Source organism: Leuciscus leuciscus (genome assembly GCF_965113295.1).
Source record: "Leuciscus leuciscus genome assembly, chromosome: 12".
In the NCBI taxonomy this organism is placed as follows: Eukaryota; Metazoa; Chordata; class Actinopteri; order Cypriniformes; family Leuciscidae; genus Leuciscus; species Leuciscus leuciscus.
In genome coordinates this window covers 25430086-25446746 of record NC_138736.1, presented here as the reverse complement: position 1 = coordinate 25446746, position 16661 = coordinate 25430086, and the positions used below count along the sequence as shown (strand labels likewise).

At 40.8% G+C, this 16661-nt stretch overlaps 1 protein-coding gene and 1 long non-coding RNA gene across 4 annotated transcripts in view; one reads left to right on the top strand and one right to left on the bottom strand.

The window, feature by feature from the left end:
• Window positions 1-16661, top strand: part of LOC309511608 — a 112622-nt gene that overhangs the window by 65234 nt on the left and 30727 nt on the right. The gene's annotated exons all lie outside the window — the stretch shown is intronic.
• Window positions 4020-16661, bottom strand: part of cratb (carnitine O-acetyltransferase b) — a 67324-nt gene continuing 54682 nt past the window's right edge. For all 3 annotated transcript variants that reach the window (XM_082186730.1, XM_082186731.1, XM_082186729.1), the window contains 5 exons: window positions 9470-9592; window positions 9243-9378; window positions 9082-9144; window positions 8869-9006; window positions 4020-4579 (listed from right to left, as the gene is read on the bottom strand). In XM_082186730.1, the coding sequence (XP_082042856.1) occupies window positions 4376-4579; window positions 8869-9006; window positions 9082-9144; window positions 9243-9378; window positions 9470-9592 (664 nt within the window). In that variant the 3' untranslated portion in view covers window positions 4020-4375. The remainder of the gene's footprint in view (window positions 4580-8868; window positions 9007-9081; window positions 9145-9242; window positions 9379-9469; window positions 9593-16661) is intronic.

The following is a 16661-nucleotide window of genomic DNA, read 5'->3' as shown; positions in this document are numbered from 1 at the left end:
CCAGTTAACTAGCAGAGCATTTGTTTCATTCGTTTGTTAAATAAGAGGCGATCTAGCGCTGAAATGTGTTGTTTTTGAAATCAAGTGATCAAAGTGCTCGTTGCCGCTGCGATCAGTGGTGCGTCTTCACTCGGACGTGTGCTTCAATCCGTTGTGGAGACTCTCTTTTTGTTCCGGTGAAATTACAAAACAAAATGCACACAAACGTATCCCTGCCTGATATACAACCACTGAGAAACATAATTGGTTTTGATGAGAAAAAAAAAAAGTGCGGATTAACGTTAGAACCCAAAACCTCTGACACGCTTGGCAAAAGTTCTGCCACTGGACTATTTAAAAACACGATTAAAATAGTCGGATCTACAGTATGTATTTATTCAAGTGAAAATTCTCGCCACTAACAACATATATTAGTCCATTTTAAGGGTTGCATTTTAACCCAATGTACTATTTAAATCGATTGCTGGACATCGTAATGTTATTGTACATACATCTGGTTTATGATTTAGCATTGTGTTAGCAACGCTTTTTTTCCGCTTGGCAAACCGACCGGACGTGACATGAGGGCGTGGCAGCATCGATGATTCCATTGTTTAATTCGAAGTTCGAGATTATGACTTAATTTCGGTCGATTTCGTGACACCCTTAAACCTTGGGCACATATCCAGGCCGGGGTCTCATATTATTGAGAGTTAGCCGGCCCGAAACCAGGCACGGTTCGTTGAAAGTGTGCAGGTCCCCTACCTTCTAGATAGAGCAAGCAAGCAGGAGAACTGTTTCTTTAAAAACAGAATTTTTAAATCGACTGCTTGCAGTGCTCAGGGGAGGTCTCAGAGTGTAGTAGCACTGGAGATAGGTCCCAAGAAGGTATAGAGGCGCAAGGAAGATTTCATCTCCTTGCACCGCTCAGGAACCTGGATCAAGTCGTACTTCCTATATCTCGACTGCATCCTGATGTGCGTTAATATAGGGACAACATCATTATGAGGGTGGAGCGGAACAGCCACGCTCCGACCAATTTTCTGCAGGAAGGAAGCACAGAAGTGATCGAACACTCTCGGAGATATCCCGGACAGCTGGAACGCCTGGGGATGGAGTCTCCACTCTCCTCGGCAACAGACTGTCATGAGGCCACATGGGCGGCAAGATTGCGCTGGCGGGAATTTAAAGTGGAAGAAGCGACCTCAGAAGCTTCTGACTCCATAGGTGGGCGAGTTTTGACATGCGAGGGAAGCGTATGAGCAATGATCACTGTACTGGGCAGTGCATCTTGCTGAGCAGGTGCATCAAGCAAGGAAACTGCTAACAACTCGAGGCAATTGAATGCAAATGCAGTTTGAGGTATGTCCAAGCCCTCCTTACTGCATGCCCGTTATACGTGGTCCCTGAGCTAGTGTTTAATAGACACTTGTTCTAGGAGCGATTAGCCCGGAGAAACAAAAGGTCTGAACACTGCTGAAAGTTTGGCAGCATACCAGGTGTTGTTAACACACAGAGCATGCTGCTCAGCCACGGCCACCTAGGGACTTGGTCATGAAGTCAGTGCTGAAGCAGTCATCATATGCCCCAGGAGCGTCTGAAGGTTATTCAGTGGGACCCTTTCTCACCTCTAAGCACCGACCGAACACATTCCAGTTGAGAAACGTGTAAACCAAGTCAACCTCCGAACTGGAAAAAAGCTCCTCAGTCCGTGGACGAGTTACTCTTCTCCAGTTGACCTGAAGACCCAACTGGCTATGCAGCACTCGAAGGGAGGGACTTGTACTGAGACTTCGACCCCTCAAACCCAAGGCACTGGAGGAACGGCTAGATCGCAACCTTTGCCAGTAGGAGGCGACAACCGCACACAGACACAATTCAGAACACAGAAGTGTGCTGGACAAACTGAATTGTCTTAGCCGAGTCTGATGATACAAAAACCGGCTGAGTCGGTCGGGAGCACCTTCCAGTGCTACAATAGACCAACACAGGGGGTCCAAGGTATCAGAGACATACTCAGAGTGAGGCAGCGGGATAGAGAACAGGGACCCAGCTCGGAAGGCCCGAAGCAGGGAACCGCTGGATCAGCCAGGAGCACAGTGTAGTGCTAAAACTGAGCGAAGCAGCAGAACCACGGATACCACAGACTTCAGGCAACAAACAGGGACCCAGCTTGAAGGCGGCCAGAGACAGAGTCTGAGTGTGTAGTGCGACACTTACCTGTCTCTATATGATCTCAGGGAGTGCGTGAGAAAGCGAAACCGGGTCCTCGAACCGCACCCAACTGTCGGCTGGGCGAAGCAAGAGGTAGCTGAAGGTTGCAAGGCTGTACAGGGTTGCACATCAACAGTCTAAACCTTTATGGACTCAGGAACAGAGGAAATTGCTCTTTCTTTGAAAATCCGCTTTTACCGGAGCCAGCGGCGGAACAGACATACACAAACAAAGACTCCTCCCGATCCTCCACCGGGGGGAAGGAGTGGATCAGTGACCATCTCCAAGAGCTCTCTACTCCATCCCTGAGCGGCCCGCTTCAGGAGCTCTTGCGCTTGCCACCTGGCAGAGCCTGGAGCGTCGGCGACCAGGTCCACGCTGAGATCTGGGTGGAGGCTGCTGTGATGACTCAGCGGGAGCAGAGGCGGAGGCAGACGGGCACCCTTGGCGACGAGCAGGCGGAGGATCTGCCCCGGGTGGAGGCAGCAGCGGGCTGCCGGGGTAGGATGTGCCGGATGGCCTCCATCTGCTTTTGGACAGCAGAGAACTATTGGGCAAAGTTCTCCACCGCGTTGCCGAATAGCCCAACCTGAGAAATGGGGGAGTCCAGGAACCGAACCTTGTTCGCTTCCTTCATATCCGCCAGGTTGAGCCAGAGATGGCGCTCTTGGACCACCAACGTGAACATCGCCAGACCGATCGCGCAAGCTGCAACCTTCGTACCCCGGAGGGCAAGATCGGTCACAGTGCGGAGCTCACGGTCTGAGCCACCCTCGTGCATATCCATGAGTGCCTGGTGCACCTGAAGCAACGCCATAGCATGCAGGGAAGATGCAGCTTGCCCACAGGCTTTATAAGCTTTGCCTGTAAGGATGGACGAAAACTTACAGGCCTTAGAGGGGAGACGAGGATCCCCCTTCCATGAGGTAGTCACCGGACAGTTTCATCGCGACAGACAGCTCCACTGGAGGGATAGCCTCGTAACCCTTAAATCACCGCTGCACTTGCTGTCAACACCAGCACTGGGAGAGTCTTCCAGACTCACTCGTTGTAGAATAACACTATTCAGAGACATCAGAAGATCCGATCGGCTCCGAAGCGAAAGACAACTGGTGCGTGCATCCACTTCCGTATTCATACCCGCGCGGCTCGTTTTTACAATACTCAAAGATGACAGGCTCCTAGCGTGATCCCAATCAGTCGACACGTCGAACGTGACTGACTTAAAGGGAACTTAACCCTAATATTGTAGGAAGCAAACACTGAGGGTTCTATACTGTTTAGTAATATTCATTAAAAAGAATATTTGCTTGATTTATGTTCTACTTGCAGTATTTGTTGGGGCACATTGTATTTAAAGTTAATATTAATAGCTTTTTTTTATTATTAAATGTTAAAGCCCCACCGCTTTTGTAGTAGTAGTGCCACCCCTGGTGTGGCTTATATGTCCAAATATATTTAGTCAATGTATGTATTTTTGTGAAAAAAAGTTGTAACTCACATGGAAATGAGTTCACATAACTAAAGAAATGTACTACTTTTTTGGTAAAATATAGAGAACATTTGTGAAACTTGAATGAGAGGAAATGTGGAGATCTCTGGCAAAAGTTTCTAAAAGAAAACTCATTTGTTACCAGATAACAAACATGTTTTATAGAGGACACAATGAGTAACAACTCCTATATGCTTTAACAGTTATGATTATAGCTTTTGTAACAGTCAATGATTTCACACAAATCTTATTGTGTTACTTTTAAATATTTGGTCAATTTCTTACAAAGCACACATTTTATGAGCAAGAAATGTTTATCAAATTGAACAGCAGGTATGTAACACGTAACACTTTATTTTAAACTATGATCTTTGACAAAGCTAAAGAGGGACCCAAGTCCACAGCATTAGATCACTAGCTTAAGCTTTTGGCTGTTCTTATAATAAAAATAATAAAGGCCATCATGCATTTCTTATTAGAAAATGGCCAATCATACACATTCACCTGCATCTCAGTGCTCAAATGCACTATCCTTGCAAACTTCCATTAAGACCACTTAAACTTGCTCAAAGACCAGTCATTTAACAAAGCTTGACACTTTCAGGAATAAATTCTGTTCATCACATATTAAAGACTGTGTCCCTGAAGCTGCTGCAATGCTGGATCAGAGTTTTGGATGTCTAAACTCTGCTATATGGAGGGCTGAAATAACTCCTGGAGATCCCAAAGTGATCGTTCCAGTGTGAGAGCCAGTTTCTCTGCGTTGGTTTCCTCACAGCAGTTGAAAGCAGTTATGGAGAAGTGGACATGATCTTGCTGTGGATTGTAACATACTGCATAGCCATCTGGAACCAGTGGTCCAAAACACATCACACTGTCTGTAATGGTGGGCACCTGCAAGGAGAACAATGACATACAAGTAATTTTTACTTTTTCATTATGGTTTTCTCACCGTTTAGGCCTGCTGTGTAAATCAAACTATTTTAATTAACGTGGAAAGCTCTGGAGAGGTAGAGAGTGGAAAATAGCAGGGTGTCATTTGCAAAAATCCAAAACTAGGGCAATCAACTGATTTAGTTTTAATCGCGATTAATCACATCTTTTTGTGCAATCTTTAATCGCACACTTATCGGGAAATTAAGCATACACCATTTATCTTGTTTAACACGTTCATGTTAATATAATTTGCTTTATTCAGCAAAGTAAACAACCAGATTGAAGGGTGATTCTCATAAAACTGTATTTCCTGCAAGCTTTTCTCATTTAATTTAGGTGTCTTTCCAAAAAGGACACTTGCAGACTCAAAAAGGACACCAAATAACCAAATGATAATAAGGAGTCCATATAATTCATAAACCTATGCACACCAAAGCAGCCATGGACAAAAACAATAAATCAATATATACAGGTCCTTCTAAAAAAATTAGCATATTGTGATAAAGTTCATTATTTTCTGTAATGTACTGATAAACATTAGACTTTCATATATTTTAGATTCATTACACACAACTGAAGTAGTTCAAGCCTTTTATTGTTTTAATATTGATGATTTTGGCAAAAAAGTAAAGAAAAACCAAAAATCCAAAAAATTTGCATATTTCATCCGACCAATAAAAGAAAAGTGTTTTTAATAAAAAAAAAGTCAACCTTCAAATAATTATGTTCAGTTATGCACTCAATACTTGGTCGGGAATCCTTTTGCAGAAATGACTGCTTCAATGCGGCGTGGCATGGAGGCAATCAGCCTGTGGCACTGCTGAGGTGTTATGGAGGCCCAGGATGCTTCGATAGCGGCCTTAAGCTCATCCAGAGTGTTGGGTCTTGCGTCTCTCAACTTTCTCTTCACAATATCCCACAGATTCTCTATGGGGTTCAGGTCAGGAGAGTTGGCAGGCCAATTGAGCACAGTAATACCATGGTCAGTAAACCATTTACCAGTGGTTTTGGCACTGTGAGCAGGTGCCAGGTCGTGCTGAAAAATGAAATCTTCATCTCCATAAAGCTTTTCAGCAGATGGAAGCATGAAGTGCTCCAAAATCTCCTGATAGCTAGCTGCATTGACCCTGCCCTTGATAAAACACAGTGGACCAACACCAGCAGCTGACATGGCACCCCAGACCATCACTGACTGTGGGTACTTGACACTGGACTTCAGGCATTTTGGCATTTCCTTCTCCCCAGTCTTCCTCCAGACTCTGGCACCTTGATTTCCGAATGACATGCAAAATTTGCTTTCATCCGAAAAAAGTACTTTGGACCACTGAGCAACAGTCCAGTGCTGCTTCTCTGTAGCCCAGGTCAGGCGCTTTTGCCGCTGTTTCTGGTTCAAAAGTGGCTTGACCTGGGGAATGCGGCACCTGTAGCCCATTTCCAGCACACGCCTGTGCACGGTGGCTCTGGATGTTTCTACTCCAGACTCAGTCCACTGCTTCCGCAGGTCCCCCAAGGTCTGGAATCGGTCCTTCTCCACAATCTTCCTCAGGGTCCGGTCACCTCTTCTCGTTGTGCAGCGTTTTTTGCCACACTTTTTCCTTCCCACAGACTTCCCACTGAGGTGCCTTGATACAGCACTCTGGGAACAGCCTATTCGTTCAGAAATTTCTTTCTGTGTCTTACCCTCTTGCTTGAGGGTGTCAATGATGGCCTTCTGGACAGCAGTCAGGTCAGCAGTCTCACCCATGATTGCGGTTTTGAGTAATGAACCAGGCTGGGAGTTTTTAAAAGCCTCAGGAATCTTTTGCAGGTGTTTAGAGTTAATTAGTTGATTCAGATGATTAGGTTAATAGCTCGTTTAGAGAACCTTTTCATGATATGCAAATTTTTTTGAGATAGGAATTTTGGGTTTTCATGAGCTGTATGCCAAAATCATCAGTATTAAAACAATAAAAGACCTGAAATATTTCAGTTGGTGTGCAATGAATCTAAAATATATGAAAGTTAAATTTTTATCATTACATTATGGAAAAGAATGAACTTTATCACAATATGCAAATTTTTTGAGAAGGACCTATATATATATAATCTTTTCGGATAAAACTTCTATAAAAAACTTTTCAGAATTCATAGTTTATAGTAGGCCTATGTAGGCCTAAGTGCAACAGCAAAGATCTGGTTTACATTTCAGATAAGTCAAGTTGCAATACCGAACAGGACCACATGGAGATGCCAAAAAAAACAACTAAACCACCTGCCTTGACCTGACTGCATATGCCTACTACTGTGCACGGATCCATTCAGAATTACTAAACACCACAGCATACACATGACAGATAAAAACATTATCCTGAGTGAAGGTGTTTAGAAACAAAGTGAATGTACTGAACTTTGTCTGCATAAATACAATGTGCGATCAGTGCATCGAGAGCGCATATAAACAGTTTGTTTGCGCATCAATAATAACAGACTCACACGTACTTACTGTACAACTCCTATACATCACCACAATCGCCTTTACCTTGATTGCATACCCCATCCATCAAAACTGTACTAGCGTGATGCTGGTTTGTTTTATCCAGCTGAGAAACTTAGTTTGTGTATCATCTGGCCATACAGCAGTGGGATGTTTTGACGTTCCGTTCATTCAAGTCAAGTCACCTTCATTCAGTCCGTTTTTCACACATGCAGCGCAATGCATGAGGGCTTGCGCTCTTCAGAAACAATCACGGAATATGACAGAGCCTCTAACACTCTCAATATTGGGATGAATGAAAATTAAGAGTATAGGGGAAAGTAAAACAGAGAGGGGCATTTTGTTTATTTAGTTGATTATGACCCTATAACAACTGTGATGGACTGGGCATCTGTCCATGGTGTTTCCCTGCCTATGACCCAAGGCGCTGGGATAAACTCAAACTCCTCCCAAGCACCCTCTTTGTGTGACTTTTCTTCAATTTTTCATTACTAACAAGAAGAATGCAACCACATACACCCTCCCCCCTCTTAAACTGATAGAGCACAAAAAAAAGAAGAAAAGAAGAAATAAAATTCTGTTATTTACACACTGATCTTGGAGTGGCATCAATACACATTCCAGTCTAGTTCAAGTTAACTTTTGATTAATGACACATGGAAGTCCCACATCTAGATGTGCCGATATATGGTAATATGATATATCACAATAATGACCATGCATGGTATTGTTATAGTGGGCACATTAAAATACAGTGAATAATTATTTATTACTATTTTGTAGAAGGCATTTTAAGAATACTTTTCCATCAACTGGTTAAAATGAAACTACACATTCACTCAGCAAATGGCGCTGAAGGAACAGCAGACATGCAGCCGTTAGCCCTGTGACCCCTTAAACTAAGCAGCTGCGCTACTTTGTTTATGAACAGAATTTCTAAACAGCCATTCAGATATTTGTATTTGCAATGGTGTTTATCACAACACCAAATACTTATATAGATATAATAGGCTATTTATTTTCAAACTTAGGGACTACAACATGCGCTAGAGTAGATATTGATTGAAAATGTTCTGATTTCTTATTATTGTTTGGTAAAACTTTACAATAAGACTTTATTAGCTGACATTAGTTAATTCATTAGTTAACATAAACTGACAATGAAAAATAATTTTAAAGCATTTATTAGCCTTTGTTAATGTTAGTTTTTAACATTTAATAATACATTATTAAAAATAAAAACCTGAGCTAACATGAACTAACAATGAGTAACTAACATTATCAAAGAATAATAACTTCTGCAACAAATGTAGCTATTGCTCATTGTTAATGGGTTAATGTGTTAACTAATGAGACTATTGCAAAGTGTTACCTTATAATTATTTTGCACTTTAATCTGTTTGAAACATTTGTTTACTTATTTTTTTGTGTATTGTTTTATTGTATTTAAATATTCCGTTTTTTTTGTTATAAGAAAAAAAGGTATTCAATCTGTTTATAGTATGAAAACACTTTTTTTTTGCAACATTACAATATTGTGATAATACCATATACCGTGATAAAAGCTTCAGCAACATAAACAATTTATACAGTTGCCTACCCACATCATCACAATAAATGGTCAAAATAAAGATATAGCATGCAATATTTAATGCCCTGTTAACATGTGACATAAAAAATCTGTTTGTACTGCATTTTTTCTATTCAAAATATAATTTATGCCCACAATCATTCTAAATATTACCGTTTCTTTTCTTTTTTTTTTAACAGTTACCTGTCCTGTTCGGAGTTTCCAGTGAGTCGCAAGTCCATAGGCCGTGTCCATGAAAATTCTGGGCACACTAAGCCCCTCCTCAATGGCTTGAAGTTTAAGACCCAACAGGTGGCGGTCTATGCCCTGCCCCATCAGCGACTGATCAAAAATGGCACTCATTATGCAGTCAACATAAATTAGGATCTTTCACATGCAATCCTGTTAGTTCTTCACCTGTTCTGTGAGGATGCTGTAGGCATCAACAGCCTCTCTCAGCAGCTGTACTTTGGCTTCTCTCTTAAATCCATGCAAACAGACACATTTAATGATAAGTGTTACCCATAAATGTGATTAATTTCTCATTTGGTCTCCTCTCCACCATCCTAATTACTCACAGAAACTGCTTCATCATCAAAGGCCTGTATGAAGCTCAGCATCTGATTGGTCGGAGAACGAATGTAGTCTGTTCGTCCTCCCCTGAACATCCTCAGAGAGGCGATGTCACAGGCCGCACACACTTCATTGTGAACTCTAGCAGAGAACAGGGACCAAACATGCAATTTATTAATTCATTTCATTATGTTGTTACTGGATGACAGAACAGTTTCTCTGAAAGCCTCACCGGTAGTAGGCCAGCTGAATCGCCAACTGGATGAAGGAGTTTGGACTCAGTTTGAGTTGTTTGGCAAACTCTTTTCCAAAGCGCTGGAAGTTAAAACATTTGATGTCCAAATCGTTGATGAGACTAAGGGGAGAATTAGGTTTTAAAAATATAGATTAGCTTCTTATTGTATCAGCTTTCAGTGCCTCATCTCCACTCCCTAATATACACAACATCACTACAACGATCATAAAGGCACAGCTTTTCCAACCACCACTACACAGGCGATACGCAGCTCTATCTGTTGTTCAACCTCATATTCCATTGTCCTCATATTTCTGTGTTGTGGTATTTAAGCCTCAAAATACCGGTGATGCCAAAGTATTTCATGAACTGCAAATATTTACACATACTCAAGTAGAGTGGCTCTTGGCAAGGCAAGGCAAGTTTATTTTTAAAGCACATTTCATACACTATGGCAATTCAAAGTGCTTTACATAGAAAGGAATAAAAATAAGCACAAAATAAAAGCAAGGAAAATTAAAACAGTTATAAAAGGAATGAATTAGAGTAAAATGAATTAAAGTAGTAAAAATATGATAATTAGAAAAATAAATTCTCATCTGGCAAAACACTGGTGTATCTTATTTTGCATCTTTTAATTTCCCCAATTAAGTGGTTTATGTTTCTCTCTTACCCAATTCTCAGTGCCATTTGAGTTCAGTTTAGAATCAAAAGTGTAAAGACCACCCATTGGCCCAAAGATGGAGTCCAGCGGTCTGGGCGAAGGTATAATGCGTGTATGTCTTTTCAGCGCTCCAGTGAAGTTCACTTAAAGGTAGGGTAGGTAATCCTGTTCAGAAACACTTTTTTTTATACTGGGTGAAATGGTCCTTCCATCCTGATAGTAGTCAATACATTATGTGTTTAGAAAAAGGAATGAAAAAAATCAGACCTCTGTAGCAGCTGCAGGACAGTAAAAACTCTGACCAATCACTGCCATTCGGTGCGAATGTAAAGAACCAATCAGATGCCTTCATGTCTCGTGCCCGAGCCCCACTGCGCGCGCTGCCCTGCGTGCACTCATCACATGTCACCGTTCCCGGAAATATTCAGCTCAAAGCACCTGCATATGCAGTCAGCGAAGGCAAACAAGGCAAAAACTACTTCCTCGGACCCTGCCCGCACTCTTGAACGACCTCCTCTGCTTCGCCCTCGACCCCGGACCTGTCCTCGAACCGACGATGCGGTACTTGTCTCCAGACTCGGAGTGTACGTTAGTCTTCATTAGAGTCAACAATGTTTTCATCATGGAAACTCTTACATGCAAAACACCGTATATGTTATGAATCTTACACGAAATTCACCTTCATCACAGTGTAACTGATGGTAATGGAAAAACGTGTATCAATGCAACCTGTTTTTAGTTTTGCCTTATAAATATAGCTCGTTACCGAATCAAACTTTACCATTATCGATATGCTAGCTTGATAGTGAGTACTAAAAGAAATCTTATTTGTTTATATTCATAGTGATAAAGTTAGGTATTTTATTACATGTGATTCTGACATGATGTCACTGTATGTACTGCGCTCCTTCCTCTCCACTCGTCTCAGGTAATAAATGCGTCTTGTTCCAGCCTGAGCGTTTGGCGTCGCGCGTTCATGTGTTTTGGGGGCGTGGCTTTGGAAGGAGCTCAGAAGGGAGGGGGTGGAGTGAATGGAAATAATGAGCTGTGTTTATTGCAGATTAAAAGGTCTACAGTCACTCGATTTTTATATTTTCTTTTTCAGAGTACTTACATTTGAATTATGTATTGGTATATAAAGACAGTTTAAACAAATTTGGAATGTTTTTTTTTTAGAAAAAGGATTACCTACCCTACCTTTAATTTATTAGAATTTAGTTTCAACATTACTTTAGCTCTATGCTTTAAAGGTTGGGTAGGTAGGAATTGTCTAAAAAACTTCTTTTCCAAATTTGTTTAAACTTTATTTATATATCAATACATAATTAAAATGTAAGTACTCTGAAAAAGAAAGTATAAAAATCGAGTGTCTGTAGACCTCTCACGACTGTTTTAAAGACAGCTCATTATTTCCATTCACTCCACCCCCTCCCTTCTGGGCTCCTTCCAAAGCCACGCCCCCAAAACACATGAACGCGCGACTCCGACCGCTGAGCTGGAAGACGCATTATTTACCTGAGACGAGCGGAGAGGAGCGCAGTGCATGCAGTGACATCATGTCAGAACAGGGCCGCGGGAAGAGGTTTTAGGTGCTGATTTTTTTTTGGGGGGGGGGGGGGGGGGGGGGGGGTCACGATAGGGGCGTCACCACTTTTGAATAAGAAACAATATCAAGACTATAAAACTCCTCAAAAAACGCGCACACACTCAAACCTGACTGCACATCACATTTTTGACTTTATTGATTCTGCTTTTATTCCGGAGTCCCTTTTATTTTATTGCTCCGGAGTCGCATATCAGTCACAAAATGCGCCACGGGGAAGAAAAAACCATCTATAGCCTAAGTCGCACTGGACTAAGTCGCATTTTTTAAAAAAATTTATTTCACAAAAAATAAATAAAAAAATGTTACAGACAGTTCTCCGTGACGGACGTGAGCGCTCTAAAGCGGCACTAAAATAATGTTTTACAACTTTCACAGAGACCTCAAACTGAAAGCACAAAGCCTGTCTTTAAATTTAATTTCGTTTTGTATTAATTGTATCTTAATTTTAATCGATGTTTCATCAACAAATTGTCTGGATTTAATAAGAAGTAGCCTAAATATAGGCTATTAGAAAATAAATAATCAGGATACGGAGGCGCTGGCGAACCTGGAGCTCGTCTCATAATGAAACTCAGCGTAGGCCTATAAGGTAGGCTAGCCTATTACCTCACAGACCTGAGACATATAGATAGCTTGAAATGTCTACTTTTAAGCAGAACAATTCAAAACGAAAGAAAACAGACTGCGCTGCTTATGTAATTCGTATGAAATGTGCATTTCTCTCTGGCGCTGCGAAGATCGCGAGTCGTCAACTTCATCTGTCTAGCCGACACTGACATAAAAAATAACTGTTTTATTAGTAAACAATTAAAATGTCTCCTGCTATATTTTACATATTTGCCTGTTCCTTACAAAACACTGACAGTGGGGTTTTTGACGTTTTTTTTTTTTTTTTTTTTTGAGCAGCTGCGGACAAATTCTTTCGACACACACACACACACACACACACACAATATTACGTAACACTCTGCTCTTATGTTTTAAAAAGATAATTTAACATATAAATAACAATTTTTAAATAGCCCACTTAAAGTGTTTATTACAAATAAATGACTAAATGCTAAACATTTATACATTTTAATGAACAAACATATGCGTTGCATTTACAATTCTGTGAAAACAGGGGGTGCTGCAGCACCCCCACTTCCCGCGGCCCTGTGTCAGAATCACATGTAATAAAACAATCTAACTTTATCATTATGAATATAAACAAATAAGATGTTTTTTAGTACTCACTATCAAGCTAGCATTGGTAAAGTTTAAAGCTGCAGTAGGGAGCTTTTAGAAAACGTTGACTTAGCCTGAAAACATGCTAGTAAACATGCAGAGACACTGATGACGGCGGATAAACAGTTATCGCACATTCACTGGTAGGGACGAAACATCAACAATATGATTTACATTGACTATGGCCTGCCCATACTTTGACTACAAACTTGGTCCTCAAATCATTACGTATTTTGCAATACATGTAATGTAACTTCATAACGTTGCACTCTTTCTATAAGTTATAAATAGCTAGCAAGATAATAATGGTAACGTTACAGTATCTAAGTAATTATTCTAGCGATGTGTAATGCTAAATAAGGTTTGCTAGTAACTTACATTATTTCAGCAACATGACAAGCCAGTGAATTAGCAGGTTTCTATTGTTGCTTTGCACAGTGCGTGACATTGTATCTGTACGTTATGCGGCTAGAGTTTTGACACTGAGTCAATGGCCTCCGACGGGCTTGTTTATCGTCATCGGTCTTTTTCCGTTTACCTGTCTTTGTTGTATGAGCTGGTGCCACTCGAGAAATTGGCAGTTTTAGTTGTTTGTCCGCCATTAGCACAGCTGCGCGGCACACCGGCTATCTTGATTTTGAACGACTGTAGGCGCTGTGCGAGAGAGGGGGGTGATCAGCGCGTACACAAGCATGATTGACACTGCTAAGACACTCCTCCTGGCTCTGATTGGTTGTTTCTTACCGGGAGCGGTGTATTTCTGCAAATGGCAATAGGACCACTGGGAGGAGCCTGGGGAGCTTGATTTTTTCACAGATTATCTGTCTCATATTCTACTGTCAGGACATAATGACAGTTTTAACAAATATGTAAAAAATACATTTTTACAGAAGTTACCAACTGCAGCTTTAAAGGTGCATTGCGCAAGTCTCTGAGTTTTTGCAGAACTATGCCCCCTCTGGCGACAAGCGAAACTGCAACCAGAGGTGTGCACGCTCATGGACCACACGCACACGCACGCTTGCATGAGCTGTTCATAACCAAAGGAGCATCAGCCGCACAAATCTTTTGTTTACAGTCATAATGTCTTCAGAGGTAATAAAGTTATAAATCTGCAAGTCATTTTAAATATGTCAAAGGAAAGGCATTTGAGTAAATTACACACTTATGTGTGAGGGAAAAACGGGGGTAGTAGAAAACTTTGGTTTTTGTTTCCATCTATGTCCATGTTGAACTGTTTTATGTGTTTACTGTATCCACTTATGATTGTATTATGGAAACACGTTCATGAACAATATAAGTTATTACTTTATTACTTTGTAAAAGCTCAAAATAATAATCATACCATACACAGTTGGTCAACAAAGTACACTCAAATGTCTCAAGGTAATATTCATAGATTATTACATCATTTGTTGTCATAGATTTGCCGTATCAGACATTAGAGACTGGGCTATAGCTTACCTTTTTATCAAGAAAAAAGCCAACTGAGGATCCCGTTTGAGCCCTAGAGCAGACCGGAGATTCCAACGAACAGTATTTATATCGTTTTTACCTTTTGTACACAGCCACGTCCAAGTGATCTGAGGGCGCGGGCGCTTCCTAGTGTGTGCAGACCGGAGATCTCTCCATTTGTTGAAAGCCTTCCCGATGTTGACTCTCGTCTTATTCCGACACCTGTGGCACTAGACAAAAGTTTTCTTTTCTTTGTCTTACGTGGAGTTTGCGTTGGGGTTTGGAATGAACTACAAGCCTCTTTGGAATGGACTCTTTGAATCCATCTTCTACTTTTGTCGAAAGTTGACTAAAGTTTTGTCGCTCGAGTTGTCTTCGCTGATGCGGAGAATGGCGGCGAATGGCGGCGAATACACAAACCTGCCAGACATTACCAGGTGAGCGTGAACGCGCATGACGTCACGCCCAGTCTCAAATTCCGTCCCGAATCCCTCTTATTTATTTTACTGTACAGGATTATAGAGGCAATCGCAGTGATCAGAGAAGGACTCATTCAGCCCATCAGGCAATTGTTTAAGCATGTATGGGTTAGAAAAACGGGTATTTTTAACATGAAATGTTGCGCAATGCACCTTTAATCTGACTCCAATTTCAATTTAGATTGTGTTTCTTATTAGAAAATAATCATAAATATTGATTATGAATTAATTTAGATCTTTGATTATTCTGGGTATCCCATATTTTCAATTATTCATTCATTAAGGACCCGGTATCGTTTTGAGACGTCACTTCGCAAATGTGCGATCACGATCACAAACGTAGCCAGTTCTGAAATAGTCAGAGGATGCAGTGCAAACTATTTTAAATCGGAAGGTCTCCTTAATGATGTGCCACATGCTCCATTCATTAGTGCCTTCGGTTTGGTCTATACTGGAGTAGCTTTGCGGAAACACCAGACAACACATTAATCTACTACGAATAATGATTTCAGAATACTTTAGAATAAATCAAGATGTAACATTTATTTGTCAGGTAAAAATGTATCATGCCAATTACACAAGGACATGATTAAAAGCCAATTCAGAAATAATAAATACATGAGATCAATTACTCCAATATGACTCTAAAAGTAAACAATGCATTCCTGACAGAGACATGCAGTGGTGTGTGCGTGTTTTCCAACGGGAAAACACTGAAACAGCACTGTATGTTTTTTTTTCCTGGTTACAGGTTCCCAAAGTCTGCTCTGCCACTTCCCTTTAAATACCCAGACCAAAACAAAAGGGTTATACCAATATTTTTTAGAGTTGTTTTGGGTCAATTAATGTACCCCAGCGGGTAGCACCTGGTTTCAGGGAAGAGGGGAGATATCTTGAAGATACATCACCCAAAGAGGAGAACAGAATTCTCCTAAGTTTTCAATCTTTCTCATAATACCAATGACTGCAATGAAATTAAGACCATTTTACCAATCGCAGAGACATTTAAAATGATACCAAACATGAAAAGGAAAAACAATAGATTCACAAGATACATCATATGTGATATATAGACATTCTTAGTGAACTTTTAGTGACTTGAATCAGGGAGAAAGGAAGGGAGGAGGGAGAGGGGGATGCAGAGATAAGGAAGGAGAAAAGTTTGGACAAGACAAATGAACTGTGCTCTTTCTTAGCTATCTTCTGTCCAGGGTGCGTTTTATTGCTTTATTGCAGGGTGAGTTTTCTCTCAGCTTTTGTCTTAGCAGGAAAATCAGTTTTTACAAAAGGAAGAATATAGTGCCGTCAGTCGGAAGTACAGTGGATACTCTGAGATTCTCTCATGATGGTCAGTCTTTTCTGTGTTTTTTCCCTCGGCACGCCTATATAACTCCAGACGTCTCTAGAGAGATCAATTTTCACCTCAATTAAAATGAAAAGTCTTGCAGCTCAGACTTGGCAATGGCATTTAATATTCAAACCATTTAAGAATTCGTAATAGCGACCTGTGTGTGTGTGTGTGTGTGTGTGTGTGTGTGTGTGTGTGTGTGTGTGTGTGTGTGCGCGTGTGTGGCTTCAAGAGAGCAAACATACAACTGTACTTAATTTGTGGTATTTAATATCTATTTTTCATATTACTCAATTTGTTTCATAGTAAATTCTATAATATATACCATTATCAATTTTACATTATTTTTCTATTGCAGTTTTTTTGCGTTTATAATTTATAATAATTGTGAATTCTATCAGAGTTAGTAC